This window comes from Hyposmocoma kahamanoa, unplaced genomic scaffold (assembly GCF_003589595.1).
Source record: "Hyposmocoma kahamanoa isolate Upper Pololo Valley unplaced genomic scaffold, ASM358959v1 116, whole genome shotgun sequence".
Classification (NCBI taxonomy): domain Eukaryota; kingdom Metazoa; phylum Arthropoda; class Insecta; order Lepidoptera; family Cosmopterigidae; genus Hyposmocoma; species Hyposmocoma kahamanoa.
The window spans coordinates 4,494,593-4,510,021 of NW_020653391.1; the positions used below are offsets into that span (position 1 = coordinate 4,494,593).

The 15,429-nt window shown below is 36.6% G+C and overlaps 1 protein-coding gene across 6 annotated transcripts in view; it reads right to left on the reverse strand.

The window, feature by feature from the left end:
• LOC113239789 (focal adhesion kinase 1) overlaps window positions 1-15,429 on the reverse strand; it is a 73,321-nt gene that overhangs the window by 25,932 nt on the left and 31,960 nt on the right. For 5 of the 6 annotated variants that reach the window (XM_026476921.1, XM_026476925.1, XM_026476923.1 and 2 more), the window contains exons 2-5: window positions 13,135-13,244; window positions 11,859-12,043; window positions 2,541-2,696; window positions 34-113 (exon numbers count right to left, since the gene is read on the reverse strand). In XM_026476921.1, the coding sequence (XP_026332706.1) occupies window positions 34-113; window positions 2,541-2,696; window positions 11,859-12,043; window positions 13,135-13,195 (482 nt within the window). In that variant the 5' untranslated portion in view covers window positions 13,196-13,244. The remainder of the gene's footprint in view (window positions 1-33; window positions 114-2,540; window positions 2,697-11,858; window positions 12,044-13,134; window positions 13,245-15,429) is intronic. The other variant, XM_026476924.1, reaches the window with a different exon arrangement.

Here is a 15,429-nt window from a genome sequence, read left to right on the forward strand (position 1 = left end):
TGATGTTATGAGATAATAACGCAAGAAACTTACTTAATTTCTAAACAGCATATGTAAACGGCGAGATCTTGATCTACTAATGGATGGTTGGCATTGAGGTAGTCGTGACGAACCTGAAACATCAGACCAGTGGGTTAATTGCGTGGCAGCGATTTAATTATAAAGTATATCAAGTTATAAGTTATAATCACAGGTCACATATAATATGTATTTATTACAGTTGCAACGACTATTCGGTTATTTTTCTGTATTCGATGCCGAATATTGAATCCCTATTCGGCCACTTACCGTTTCCGTACACAGTACCTACACTTGACGTTGTTAGTTTAATTCAATTTTTTATTCGTTTTCATTAATAATCTTCATTTGTATATGTACACTATTGTGTACTATGAATTATTATTATTTCTCATTATTTTGTAAACTGATGCTCACTTTTCGAAGAGTAGTATAAAATGACATGTAATTGTGTTTATATGAAATTTGTAATGTTAAGAGAAATAAACTAAATTACCTAAACACAAGAGAAAGAAAATAGACAGTAAATTATCATGTAATAAGTATTGTAAGTTCCAGAAAGCGTAATTTTTCGCTTTTATTTAAATTTATTTAAAACGTCAAATGAAATGTAATATAATTATGTTATTTTTCTAAGAATTCAAAATATTTAAGTAATCAAATGAAAACTAATCACGAATTAACTGTGTTTTATTATTAGTGTTTTATTATTTGAAACCTCCAAAGAACAAAAAATGGTAAAAACCGTTGGCATAAGCCCATTACTCACAACCACGAAAATATCTTTAGGCGTCATTTTCTCGAAACTATGGTCATGTTGGGTGACATGTTACCTGTAATTATTATATAATAACAGGTGTCGCATGTCGGGACGAACAATTCGTGCGCCTGGTGGTAAGCGACGCGTCTACCCATAACAGTTGCAGTGCTACTCATAGTTTTACGTCGAAAAGATCTGAGTGGCACTACCACTGCACCCGTCACCCTGAGCATTTATTTATTTATCTTAAAGGAAGACTAACAGTTCAAAAGTAACTTATATAATAATAGTAACAACTGAGAGCCTATTACAGATCCTTACTAATAGAAATACATTAAACATAACTTATTACGTAAAACATAAAAATACAACCGCAATTGCAAGCCTCACTATGAGTCAAAGAAATGCCCATTCAGTGCTCTCCTCGCCGAAATCGCACTGGTATTGAAAAGACCCAGATCAAAAGAAGTATACAATGTTAAAACTATTGCTTGTACGCCACATAAACTCATTTTATCTAAAATTAGTACGGACCGAGGTAGAACGAAAAGTAAATTGTTTCTCAAAGATTTAGAGCGAACTCTTAAGTGATATTTGTGATAATAATGTCTCCTAAGACACAGACATTTGTTTTTATTTAGCCAGAGTCCTTAGATTTGTTACGCCTTTTCTACATATTTGTTTTATTTTATTTTGTTTACTTTTCTTACAAATTTCTTCTCTGTGCTATATATAAGGCTAAGGTGTGTTTTTTGAATAAAGATATTATTATTATATATATTTTAGACTCTCGCTTCTCCCAAGCCTTAAAAGATAATTTTGAAAAATGAGCCTGATGCCATTTTTATTAAAGATTTGGTCACTAATATCACGCATATCAAATGGTAACATAAAGCTGGCAAGACTCGACGCCTACCCTTCAAAACTGAATGGTCACGTTGCTGACGGCAGGAATAGGTATGGTGGCAGTACTTCTTTGAACGAACTCTTGCAAAAGAAGCTCCTTTTGAAAGAGAAGATTTCTATTAATATACAGATTATTTCATTTATTTCGTTCTTTAGCCTTTAAGAGTATATACTACCTCAAATGACATTGGTTGTATCCGCATAACAGTGAAATTGTTGAATCAATCGCTTTGAAAAAAATATATAGTAAAATTAAGGATTTACACTGATTACTATAAGGCTTGAAAACACGATTTCTAAAAATTTTCACGATAGAAAAAAACACAAACTTACCTCGAAATTTTACAAGAAAACCACTGCATTCAATAGGTACTTACATATACCAATGATTTTTTTTTATATCAACTGAACAAAATAGAACACGTATACTATATGATATATGTACATTTTTGAAAAAGCTTTAATTTGGTTTGTAAAAAATAAATTTTGAAATAGCCCAGTTTATGAAATAAGCCAGTGTCCCTGCCGCTCGACCCAAGCAAAATGAACCGTATTAGTACTGGAAAAGTTTGAATTCGAGCTGAGGTAGTATCGACTCTTAACATGGCAAAAGAGTTGCCAGCCGATTGATTGTCCTAAGCACTGGTGCTTTACAATCGAAATAGAAACTTACCCTTTTAACATATGTAAAATTAATCTTAATTACGATACCCAGACCTGAGAAAGGTGGCCGGCAGCGGCTTGATTAGGGCGGCACAAGACCGGGAGAATTGGCGTGCTCAAGGGGAGGCTTATGTCCAGCAGTGGATGCGTGTAAGCTGATGATGGCGATACCCAGTGGACCACTATATCATACCTGGTCATAGTAATAGTGGAACGTGACACGGTCGGCTTCGCATAGCTCGCGTAGGCTGGCGGGTAGGTAGCGCACGCGCAGCTCCAGCCGCCACTCGCTCGCCGGCCATTGGCTTTGTAGCTCCGAAACTGGCGTGTCTTGGTGGATCCAGCGGATCTGCAATACAATAAATATCAAGATTTGGTGTTTCTGTGAATGAGTATCGTTCTTTGAAACAGTTTTAATTTTACGTGTGAAATGTAATATGATAACTCTATCTACCCATCAGCCTGAACGGCTTCCGCTAAGCCTATATGAAGTACGAGACATAATCTCAATACAGGGTACTAAAAAAGCGCCCTCAAAAGTTCGTGGAATTACATCCATTTGTCAAGTTTTATTGAAATCGGTTGCCGGAAAGTGCGCGAAACCGGATTCATCCCCAAGTTTTTTTACCACACTTAGAGGTGGAATATTTTCTTGAAATTTAAATGGGACCAATGTCGAGGTACCCTCTTTCCAACAAAAAAGAATTATCAAAATCGATACCTAAATGTCGGAGTTACCGCGTAACACACATAAAAAAATCATACAGTCTAATGAACCTCCTCCTTTATTTAAAGTTGGTTAAAATTAATTTAGTAGACTACGCCATCGACTCGCCATTGAAGAGCAGAATACCAAACCATCGCAATGTGTGACTAAACGAACTTCACCCATTGTTTATGTTGTGGTAACACTATTTTTTGTTCGGCGGCCGTTTTACCCGCGTAACCCGATTTTAATGATTCCTTTTTTGTTGAAAAGAGGGTACCTCAGTATTGGTCCCATGTAAATTTGAAGAAAATATTCCACACCTCTAAAGGTGGCAAACTAGGGGATGAATCTGGTTTCGCGCACTTTCCCATAACCGATTTCAATAAAACTAGGCAAATAGATGTAATTCCACGATTTTTTGAGGCCGTTTTTTGGCATATTATGGCACTAATAGAGACGTTAGTCACGTCAACGGCAATGGCAGCAACCGAGTGCTCTTCAGTTTAGTTAAAACTAAAGATATGACTGAGTAATTGGACTAAGAGACTGGTACGCCCCTCTATGTGATGTTTAACATTGCATCATGCATAGATACGGTGGAAAGACACATTACTAACATTATTGTAACAATACATATTGTTCCATGAGTATATATACATATTGTGCCACGTGCTTACTCGACCCGCAGTATACTAGCCTCATTGACGCTTATGATTGTGGGTGCCTATCGTTGGCATCAATCGGGTAGGACGTAGCTGGCATGTACACTTGCACCGCGATTACCAACTATCGAAGCTCAATTCTGTTGGGTCAGAGGTTGGACTAAAAGAGAGGCTGGAGGTCCACTCGGGGCACATTTCACGGTCTCACCCCGGTGAGATGTGCTGGGGGTTTTATGCGAGACACTTCTACGGTTTCCTCGTCATGGCATAATGTGTATTGTTACGAACATTGTCATCTTGTTTCAGTATCTTTCTATCCGCTTATACTTGCGCCTGATCTCAAAGATAATAGTGATATGGAAAAGGAACGTAGGGCTCTGTCGGTCAGGGTAAATATGATCGCACGCAGATTCGCAAGGTGTTCGGGTGAGGCAAAGGTGACGCTCTTCAAAGCGTACTGTACCTCCCTATAAACGTGCAATTTGTGGCGAGACTACACAAAAGGGGCTTACAGAGCCCTGGGGACTCAATGTAATAACGTCTTCCGGGTGTTGATGGGGCTGCCTCGTTTTTGTAGCGCTTCAGTGTTAGCCCCAACTCCACTCTCAAAGCGATAGGGGACAGGATTGATTCCCCATACATTAGAAACTGCTGTGGGCTTCATGCCCCAAAATATGTAATTAAGTTACCACATTATGAGTCTGGTAACTTGAATAAAAAATATTTGAAATTGAGTTATATGTTTATTATAAAGTAAGTTTTGGCGTCACTAACAAAAAATTATCTTCGATCCTGCTGGATTCGAACCAACGTCTGCTAGCAAACCGTGTCACACGCTATGCCAACTAACCTTATTTAGGAGACGTCGGTTCGAATCCAGCCGGATCGAAATGCATTGTTTCTAAGTGTTCGATCTTATATAAACAACTTAAAAATTATAATTATAACAAACTAATCGTAGTAGTGTAATTTCGAAAAAAATAATTGAATATCATAGTAGTGAAACATTTTGGACATTCAAAAACTTAAAAACATTGAACATTTTATATTGAAGCAATAAGCACTACGGCAATGAAAGGGTTAATTTAATTTTTTATTTTCTTTTTTTAATTTATTTATTCATTTTAATTAGGCAACATGACCCATAAAATATGCAGGCTGTATATTTGAAAATGAGACATAATCATACACGTCTTAGTAAATCATGTTACAACTTAACATAGACTGAAATAAAATTAGGATATGGGATAGAACAAAAAATAAATCAACAAAATGTGTTTTGAAGTGTACGTAGGAATAAACCGTTTCCCTTTACGCTTGATTTCGAGTGCAATGGGAATACTACCAAGCGAGTGCCGAGTGAGATAGCAACAATAGCAATGATTTCACATTTACGTTTTAGCTTATGTTAATTATTTTTTACTTGACCTATCATCGAAATGATTATATACGTACGTAGATATGTAATAAAAAAGGTAAGTTTATGATTTAGGAACTAGTTATCATTTAATAAGAATTAAGATTTTTGGCGTAGTTAAAAATGTGAAATCAAATTATTTACAATGATTGATTTTTTAGTTATTTACAGCTTATTTACACTTACGTGGTACGGACCAAGTGTTCAAAATGTCCACCGTTTTCCACAATCCATAGTCTAGCACGGCATAGTAAATTTTGTTTTAAATTGTACAACACAATCACATTTTGTCTCACAGTATAAAATGCTGAGATAATCCTCTCACGCAACACTTCAACACTGTTCACCTCCTCTGCGTAAACTTCGATTTGGGAACATTTCAATGGCTTGCCTCACACTATCACTACTTATTGCGTAAAGTCGCACCATCTCGGTCAATTCGACGTTAGAATAAATATCCAATTTGCGGCGATCGGGCGAGCGGAAGTACAAATAATTTACGTGTCCTCGTTAGATCAAGGTCGCGCGTGCTATTTCGCGTATGCGCTTGCGCCCCCACCCCCGACCTGTGCTTTGTTTTTCGCCGCCGTCCCCACCCGCCGCTGCGTCGGAGCAATAATAGTGATGTGCATAGATTTCGATAACTAATGTTGTTCTCAAGTAGTAGTCGATAAAAAAAAATTCTAAATATTTTTTGTAAAGTTTAAGTTCATTAGTTTATTATTCCTTTAGGTTCAGAATCAGAAATAAAATGCACTCTATGATTTGATTACGTCCCATTTTCAAATATACAGTCTGTATAACTTAAAAACTTAAATAGACAGTTAAGAAGCAACTGTTCTCTCACTGAGTTACCGTACCAAAGCTTTATATAAACCGCGGTAATAAATTGACAATATCAATTCAGTCAATGTTTGTTCAATTACCAGAACGGCCTTCGAACAGTAAGCTGCAATTGTATTCATACCGGTTATTTCAAACTAATACAGCGTACAACTACTACATCTTTAATACGTAAACAGTATTACAACACAGTAGGATGCCTTTCATATTAATTTATCCAACCGCAGGAAGTGGTAATCCCGCTCTGTCCAATAAAGGTGGCAAGCCGGCTTAACCCGGTCTTTCACTACGCAACAATTGTCACATTGCACAAAATGAGGCGCAACCACAATCTTCTTTTGTTTAGTGTCTTTTTTTTGTTGCCTAGTGAACATTCGTCTTTTTTAGCAAAAATTTATATATTTGTTGAATTGTCAGCAAAGTGTTGTTTATTTGGTATAAGTGACAAATATCTCTGACAGTAACAGGTGTAATAACGATCAAGGGTCGTGTTTAATAAATCTCGACAATTAGAAAACTATTGCACTAATAGGAAATGAATGGTACCGGTTCACTGACCAACCGTGACCATGGGATCTGTAAACGGCCTGAAACGTTGTTTGACCAAATATACGCGATTTAAATCCGGAAAAGTAGTCATTTCCTATGTGTAACAATCGCGAAAACCTAAGAACTCGATATTGTACAATACTCCGTCCAACCATTTATTTAACTTTTGTCATATTTACTTGTTACTGCTTAATTTTTATTGATATTTGCAAAGGCAGAATAACAAAGTTGAAACAGCTATCAATAATCATACGAGTAGAAGGTATTGAGCATAATTTTATTTGTTGTTTGTCGGTAACTTGTAAGTCTTTTAATGTCCTCTACTTAGCCAGTAGAATTAATATGATGTGTCACATTTTATTTCTGGGTATGAATGTTTCTACTTATTTAAATTGCAGCCCTTTTCTTACTCATAGCATACAGTCATATCTAATTTTATATGCTATAATTACTTTTCCACCTTAATGGCTAATAATAAAAAACTTTTAACTGATGGTCCCCAGGTTCTCTTAGTAAAAATCACAATGACCTTATTTTTGCAAGGAATATCACTCACTGGATATGTTAGCCATTAATGAAACGTGGTTGCGACCAAATGAGGAAGGTAGAGCCCCGGCTCTGCTTGGTTATAGGTTGATTAGCATACCAAGACTATTAAACATTCGCAATGGGCGTGGTGGTGGCGTGGCTTTCTTTGTCAGAAAAAATATTAGAGCTAGGGTTTGGCAGCATCCTCAATGCTCATCAGTTGAACAGGTCTGGTTGAAAGTTAACATTAATGGTAGCAAGATTTTTTTGGACACAGTTTATCGACCTCGTTGGTTAAGTGTTGATATTTTCTAGAATGCTTTGTCTGATTCTGTCAGTTCTTTGGGACTGTGTGACGGTTTAATATTGCTTGGCGATTTTAATATTGACTTGTTGGTACCAGATAGTATAAATTCCGTAAAAATTTTTGGTTTCATTAGTATTCATAATTTGAAGCAAGTTGTTGCATCTCCAACTCATTTTACTGACCATTGCGAGACTCTCTTAGACGTTGTGTGTACGGATGTTCTCCCGCGAAGTGTTAAAACTGACATGGTTGTATGGTTGTTGGTTGTGTAAACTAGCAAATCGTGGCATGATTATCTGCGAATATAGTTTCAAGGTGCCGACAATTCCTCCAAAATTAATTAGTTATAGGCCTTTAAAGATCAATATTATAATATTAGGGGTTAAAGTATGAAATTGCCGTTTTATTGCAATAGGTTCTTTGAATTTTCATAGAATCTTGATGGTTTGAGGTTTTCGAATGAAACTTTTTTCAAATGGTTTCTGTGATTTTTTTTTTTTAAATTTGAAACATTTTAATATCGACTTTCAATTGTTTTTGTTATTCAATTTAGACAAGAAAGATGGATACTGCGAAAATTCGAGTGATTTTTGAATACGAGTTCCGACGCGGAACTAACGCGGCAGAAGCAGCCCGCAATATCAATGCTGCGTTTGGAGAGGGGTCTACTAATGAACGCACCGTGCGATTTTGGTTTAAACGCTTTCGTGATGGAAATTTCGACTTAAAGAACGAGTCACGAGGAAGACCGCCCACACAGGTGAATAACGATGAATTAAGAGAGATAGTGGAAGCCGATCCTAGTCAAACTACCCAGGAATTAGCGGCATGGTTTAACGTTACCTTACCCACAATATTGACTCACTTGCGTCAAATCAATAAAATAAAAAAATACGAAAAATGGGTGCCTCATGATTTGACTGATCTGCAGAAAGAAACGCGTGTTGAAACTTGTGTTGCCTTGTTGAACCGGTACAGAAATGAAGGAATATTGGATCGAATTGTAACATGTGATGAAAAGTGGATTCTTTATGATAACCGGGAAAGAAAAATGCAATGGCTGACCCCAGGTCAAATGCCACAACAGTGTCCTAAAGCAAAACTTACCGGTAAAAAGGTAATGGTAACTGTTTGGTGGTCTCAGCATGGTGTTATTCACTATAGTTTTCTCCGATCTGGTCAAGCAATAACGGCAGATGTCTATTGTGCCGAACTCCGAACCATGTTGACAAAACTAGCAGTAAAACAGCCCCGACTCATGAATCGATTTTCACCATTATTGCTCCACGACAACGCGAGACCTCACACAGCACGAGAAACCATTTTGACCCTTCAGGAACTGCAGTTAGAAACCATTCGTCATCCTCCGTATTCACCAGACCTTGCTCCAACGGACTACCATTTTTTTTCGTGATTTGGACAATTATCTACGTGACAAGAAGTTTTCTTCCCAGGAGGCAGTACAAAATGCTTTCACACAGTTTGTGCAGTCTAGATCGTCGGAGTTCTATCGCAAAGGCATTAATAACCTTTCCATTAGATGGCAGCAATGTATAGATAATAATGGCAACTATTTTGATTAAATAAATTTGTTAAAAATTTAAAAAATAAACAATTTAGATTTTCAGTACAAATCGGCAATTTCATACTTTAACCCCTATTATTAATCTCAGTAAATTTAATTATGACCTTAAACTTTTACCATGGTTTAGAGTATCCGACTGTTACAATATTGATGAAATGGTATCTTTGTTCAATACACTACTTCTCAATTTGTATGATGTTCATGCTCCAATTAAGACAATACGAATTAAAAAACAGTCATATCCCTGGGTCACTAACACCATAAAACATATGATGAATCTGAGAAATGAAGCCCATATGCGTTACATAGGAACTAAAAATGAGTCCCATAGAGAATATTACAGGCAATTGAAAAATTCAGTTAATTCTTTATTCTATGAAAAACGTGCTTATTTTAATCATAATGTTAATAATCAAACAAAACTTAAAATCACGTATTCTCACTCCAAAATCAGATATGGTAGGGATACCCACCTCTCTTCTGCTGAAGATATAAATAAATATTTCGTAGACCTGACTGGTTCTAATAAGTTAATTTGACTGATTTTATTTATTATGAGTTGCGTAGATTTGGTTCTTTTATATTTAATATAAATTGTGTATTGAATGAATGTATATTGAAAATACTTGGCTCTTTGAAATCTAATGCTCAAGGTTTTGATGGAATTAGTTAAGATATGCTTATGTTCCTAATACGCTTGCTGCAATTACATCTATAGTGAACTGGTCTATTATCACATGCACTTTCCCCAAACAAGGGAAAACATCCATAGTATAGCCCCTTCCAAAGACCTCAAATCCTTCCACATTTAAAGATCTCAGGCCGATTAGTATCCTCCCTTGTTTGGCAAAGGTCTTGGAAAAAGTAGTTTACCAGCAGCTTATTGTTTATTTAAAGGATAATAATATTCTCCCTCAAATACAGTCTGGATTCAGAACGAGTAGGAGCAGGCTACTACTTTGTTCGAGGTTACAAGTAATTTTCTTGAAGCGCAAGATTTAGGGTTGTACACTGTTTCAGTACTATTGGATTTTTCTCGTGCTTTTGACATTTTAAATTTACCTCTTTTAGTTTCTAAATTGCTATATCATGGATTTGAATCTGCAGTTAAATAGTTCCACAGTTATTTACACGACCGACAACAAATAGTAAAATTGTGCAATTCCAATGGCTCTGTAGCATTTTCTTCTGCGTTACACGTGGTGTACCGCAAGGATCCATCCTTGGACCTCTATGGTAGTCTCTATAGTGCTGACATCATAAATTGTGTTAAACATTGTAAAATACATCTATATGCTGATGATGTTCAGCTTTAACTTTCCTATAGACATGAAGATATTGAATCGGTTGTAAGGAAAATTAATGAAGATTTAGGTAATATCTACAACTGGTCGTCCAGAAATTGCTTAAAGTCAAACCCGGACAAATCTAAATTTATGATACTAGGTTCTAGGCAGCAGGTTGCTAAATCTTTCTAGGTTTCTTATTCTCTAGCCATTATATTGAATGTCAAGGTTATTGAAACCTCGGCGATAGTAAGAAATTTAGGGGTGCTAATGGATTCCGAATTAAGATTTGAGAAGCACATTCAGGAGATAGTAAGTAACTGCTTCTATCGCTTGAAAGTACTTTACATGGTACGCAGGTTTCTAAGCATTGAACTCCGCATTAATCTTGTAGAGTTTCTGGTACTTTCCAAATTCAATTATGCACACACCGTATATGGTCCACGACTCCTAGCTAAAACTAAAAACCTAGTGCAACGCGTACAGAATGCCAGTACCAGATTTTGTTTTGATGTTCCTAGTAGAGGTCATGTTACACCATTCATCAATCATGCGAAATTGTTGAATATGTCATCTAGGAGATCGGTTCATTTTGCATCTTTACTCTTCAGTATAGTGAAAATATGCAAGTCTTTTTATCTGTACAATAAACTTACCTGGTCCTCTCGAACACAAAAGTTGTGTCCTCTTTCGCGTGGTGTTATTCTCAAAGTACCTCCGCATAAAACAACTACCTTTAACGGTAGTTTCAAATATGTGGCCGCTAAAATATGGAATAATATTCCCCCTCCCCTGCGCAACCTGTCATTTTATATTATAACCTGTCATGTTCCTAACTAGTGCAGTATCGGTGGGTAACCGATGGATGCACCTCGCGTCCGATCGGCTGGTCTGGAAATCTTTAGGAGACGCCTATGTTCAGCAGTGGACCTCTTCCGGCTGATATGATGATGATGAAGTGCTGTATTTCATATATACTTCATATACATTCAATTCATGTGGGTGTTCATTCAATCGCGACGTGCTCTTTAGCTCAGATATTTATCGAGCCAACAGATTGTGTAACGAAGATTATTCAAATTGTTAAATTTTGGTACCGGTCTAATAAATTATAACGAAATGAAATAAATAATAAATAATTATAATAAATTCTCACTGTTTATTATAATGAATGGTCGGATTCCTCTCCATATGAACTGGAATCATCACTTGAATCTTCATTAACATTAATTATTAATTTTTGAGTATCTTCTTTATGGAACCCGCTCACATTCATGATTATAACTTTTTCATAAATAAAATCGATTATTATAAAAAATCGAATCGGAAACGCATTAGGACACCACTAAATGGATTAGAATTCGAGCTGTCAAAAGTTAAATAAATGGTTAGGCGGAGTTTAATAGATGTAATAATGATCGAAGGTCGTGTTTAATAAATCTCGACAATTACAAAACTATTGTACTAATAGGAAATGAAACTATTTTCCGCATTTATTAACTTGCTTTTAACACGAAATTATGCCCTGAACGAGTGGCAAAACGCGTAGACCCTTTCACGCATAAACATTATGTGTGAATTATTTTGCAATGAAAGAAAATTATATTCATTTAATAGTAACTCACCTTGCCCGTTGTAAGCCGCCGTGCTCTTAACGCGTAGCATGAGGCGTAGACGCGTTCGCTCGTAGCTAACCGCGTGGCGAGACATCGTAGCACGGCACGCACGTCTTCGTCGGGTGAGGCCCTCACTACGTTGAAGCCCCCATTTGGAAGGTGGATTTTCAACGTCGATTGGTCACCGGCTGCTGCTGTAAAAGATAAAGAACATACATATAATAGTGTAGACGAAGGTTTTTGTTATACTGTTGATTTAGTATCGTTCCCACTTACGAATAACTCTAGTTTTAAGTGTTCTGAGGATATTTCGCTTATGAAACCAAATTACTGTCGTAACTCAGACATGATAGAATTGAGAAAGCACGATGTCAAAATGTAATAAATTCCTGAATGAATTTTATTCCGAATAATGGGATTATTTTTATTTACTTAATATCCACTCACAAAGGAGAATATTAAATTTGTTCCATTCAGAAAATGTTTGATCTTTCAATCCCCTTTTCTCAATACCATTATTTTTGAGTTATACTAAAAAAGTTTGTATAAAAAATACCTTGCCAGTGGCAGAAACGCTAACCGCAAAAGAACAAACAAAAATTAACTGACAATATATTATCAATAATCTCATTGCATATTATACTTCGATAATAAGACGATGCAAGAGAAAGAAAATCGAAATTCAAATAAACAAGATGGCCACCGACATGACATGACAAGATCGCATGGATTAAAAAAATGGTGAAGTTTTTTTTTAATATCAAGTGGCGGGACGAACACTTGTTCGTCGTCGTCGAACACTTGTTATAAATTCAAGTGACGGGACAAATAAGTGGTGCGCCTGATGGTAAGGTACACGCCTGTCCGTAACAGTCGCAGAGCCACTCAGAGCTTTAAATCGCAAAGAACTGAGGGGCACTGCCACTGCGCCCGTCACCCTGAGACATAAGTTGACAAGTCCCATGTGTCTGTAATTTCACTCGTACCCTTACCCTTTAAAAACCGGAACACAGTAATGCTGACATAACTGCTTAGCGGCAAAAATAGGTGGCAGTACTATCCTGGACGAACTCTTTCACAAGGAGCTCTACTGCTACTAAAAACTTTTGACATACATTCATTAGCCAAACCACAAACACATTTTAGCCGCCATTATCTCAAAACTATGATCATGTTGGTTAACACGTTATTGCTTATCAGCATGCAATGTAGTTATAATGCTGTTTCTGTTTTGCATTTGTGATGCCAAACAAACGTGTTATAAAGAAGTGGTGTCTGTATTTACCGTGTGCATGGGCCGCGTTGTGCGGCTGTCGTTTGGGCGACCCCGCCGGCGCAGGCTGCATCGCGCGCGCTAGCGGTTCCCCACACCGCCCCCCGCCTTCCGGTTCATGGCTGCAACAAAATGTACTTTTTACCATAAAGAAAATAATGATATTGGAAATAATTTTTAAACTACAGTAGTTTATGTGACTGTTACATAATGAAAGGCATTAAAATACAAGTGTAGGTTTATGAAACGAGCCGATAGGCGAGATTCATAAAAATATCACACGAGTGTTTTAAAGCCTAATTATGTATAGTTAATTAGTTACATACACTGCTTGATCTATACACATATTTTAAGCTCTTTAAGATGTGTTCAGGATCCGCATGCTACGATTGGCGAAATGGCGGCAAATAAAAAGTTTTCTCTCGCATGTGTTTTTATTTAATTCATAGACAAACTAGAGTCGACCCCAACTACCATATCGTTCGACATCAAGTTTTAATTAACTGCCTCAGTGGCCGAACGGTTACCACGGTCGGACTGCCACCCAGAGGTCCCAGGTTCGATTCCCGGGTCGGGAGAAATGTTTGTATGGCCTACATTTATTTCTCTCGTGAGTTTGGGTGTAATTTGTGGTTGTCTATGTGTGTGTCCATGGCACTCGCGACACAGGGTTTCCCTAGTGCGGGGCCATATTGAGTGTGTGCGTTATTATTATTAATATTATTATTATAACAAGTAACGTGTGAAATTTGTCAAAATGGTTTGCCATTGATATTTCATTTCGAATAAAACTTCATTTCGACTGATATTAGAATTGAGGTCGAATGAAATTGTTTTGTTTTTCAGAGATATTCGAAATTTGAATGTCATAATAAAATCGAATTTGATGTTACTAGGATGGAAAAAAAATAAAAGAAATAAGTGCTCTACGAATGCTCAGCGAATTTTGTTTATTATATTTACTTTATTTATTTAAGACAAGCAACAAGTCATACATTTAATACATGCAATTTTCTGATTATGCAATAAAGAGCTGACTCAATTAAAGGTTGCCACAACATGCAACTATCGAAGATAACTAATTATTTATATACATATACGAGTATAAAGTTAGTGACACTTTTATTACATAACATGTAGTACAATATATAACATACATATAGAAAAATATGATTGAATTTGATTTGAATTGAATTAAATTGGTTTTGTTTTGGGTTTTACGATTGGCGTTCCTATCCTATAGGGTCCTGGCAGAATACCAGCGTCGCGGACAGCCGCGTCATTTATGCTGAGTCAGCGCCTTTTCACTGCCATGTTCCAAGGGAGATATTAGTAGAATATATATATTACTGTGTTACGTCTAAGTTAATGTCTGTATCATGTGTTCGCGTATGTATTTGTCAGGGTCGTGAATCAAGATTTTATCTATCTAAACTTACAAATGGGAAGAAAAGTGAGATGTTAACGGCACGTGTGTTAAATAATGACTTGTACAACTACTACTTGTAATTATATTGCATTACGAAGACAAATGATGTTACCACAGTTACAGCTCACGTAAAAACAGTCCCGTAGAGCTGTTTGGTAACAAGTTAACGATGCATGATGCTGATGATTATTAGACTTCTAGCATGAGACTAAGTTGCTAAGAGTGTGTGCGCGAAAAAAAAAAATCATATCGAGTTCCACATTTTCGCGATTATCACTTACATACAATATTTTTTCCGAATTTAAAATCGCGAATATTTGTTTTTTTTTTCTAACATATGGTTGTCTAACCTGGTCGCTGACAAGAGAGAGCACAGAAAATCTAGAGATATGCCAACATAGCATGGAAAAAATATAATGAACACGAGAAGTATGTAAGACAGAAATAGCGTCAGATCAATGCGACTTAGAACAATGGTACAGGATGTCTAGATCTACTTAAGGAAGTTGAAGTGGTTTTAAGCTGGACATATCTTGAGGGAGACTGGAAAATGCACCAGAAACATAACAAAGTGGTACCCAAGAGAAGGCAAATGCAGACAGGGAAGGCAAAGGAAAAGATGGGAAGATGATTTACAATTGGTAGCAGGCCATTTCTGGCAACGACAGACACAGGACTAGGAGAACTGGAAGTCTCTGGAGGAGGCCTATGTCGAAAGGCAAGCTGATGAAGTGGAGTAATTTAATTATAGAAAAATGTTGCACGCAGGATCACAATGAATTATTAATCTTGAAACTATTTCAGTATTTAGGAAATGAAACTATTTTTCCGGATTTAAATCGCGTATATTTGTTTTTTCAAACAAACCGACGTTTCGG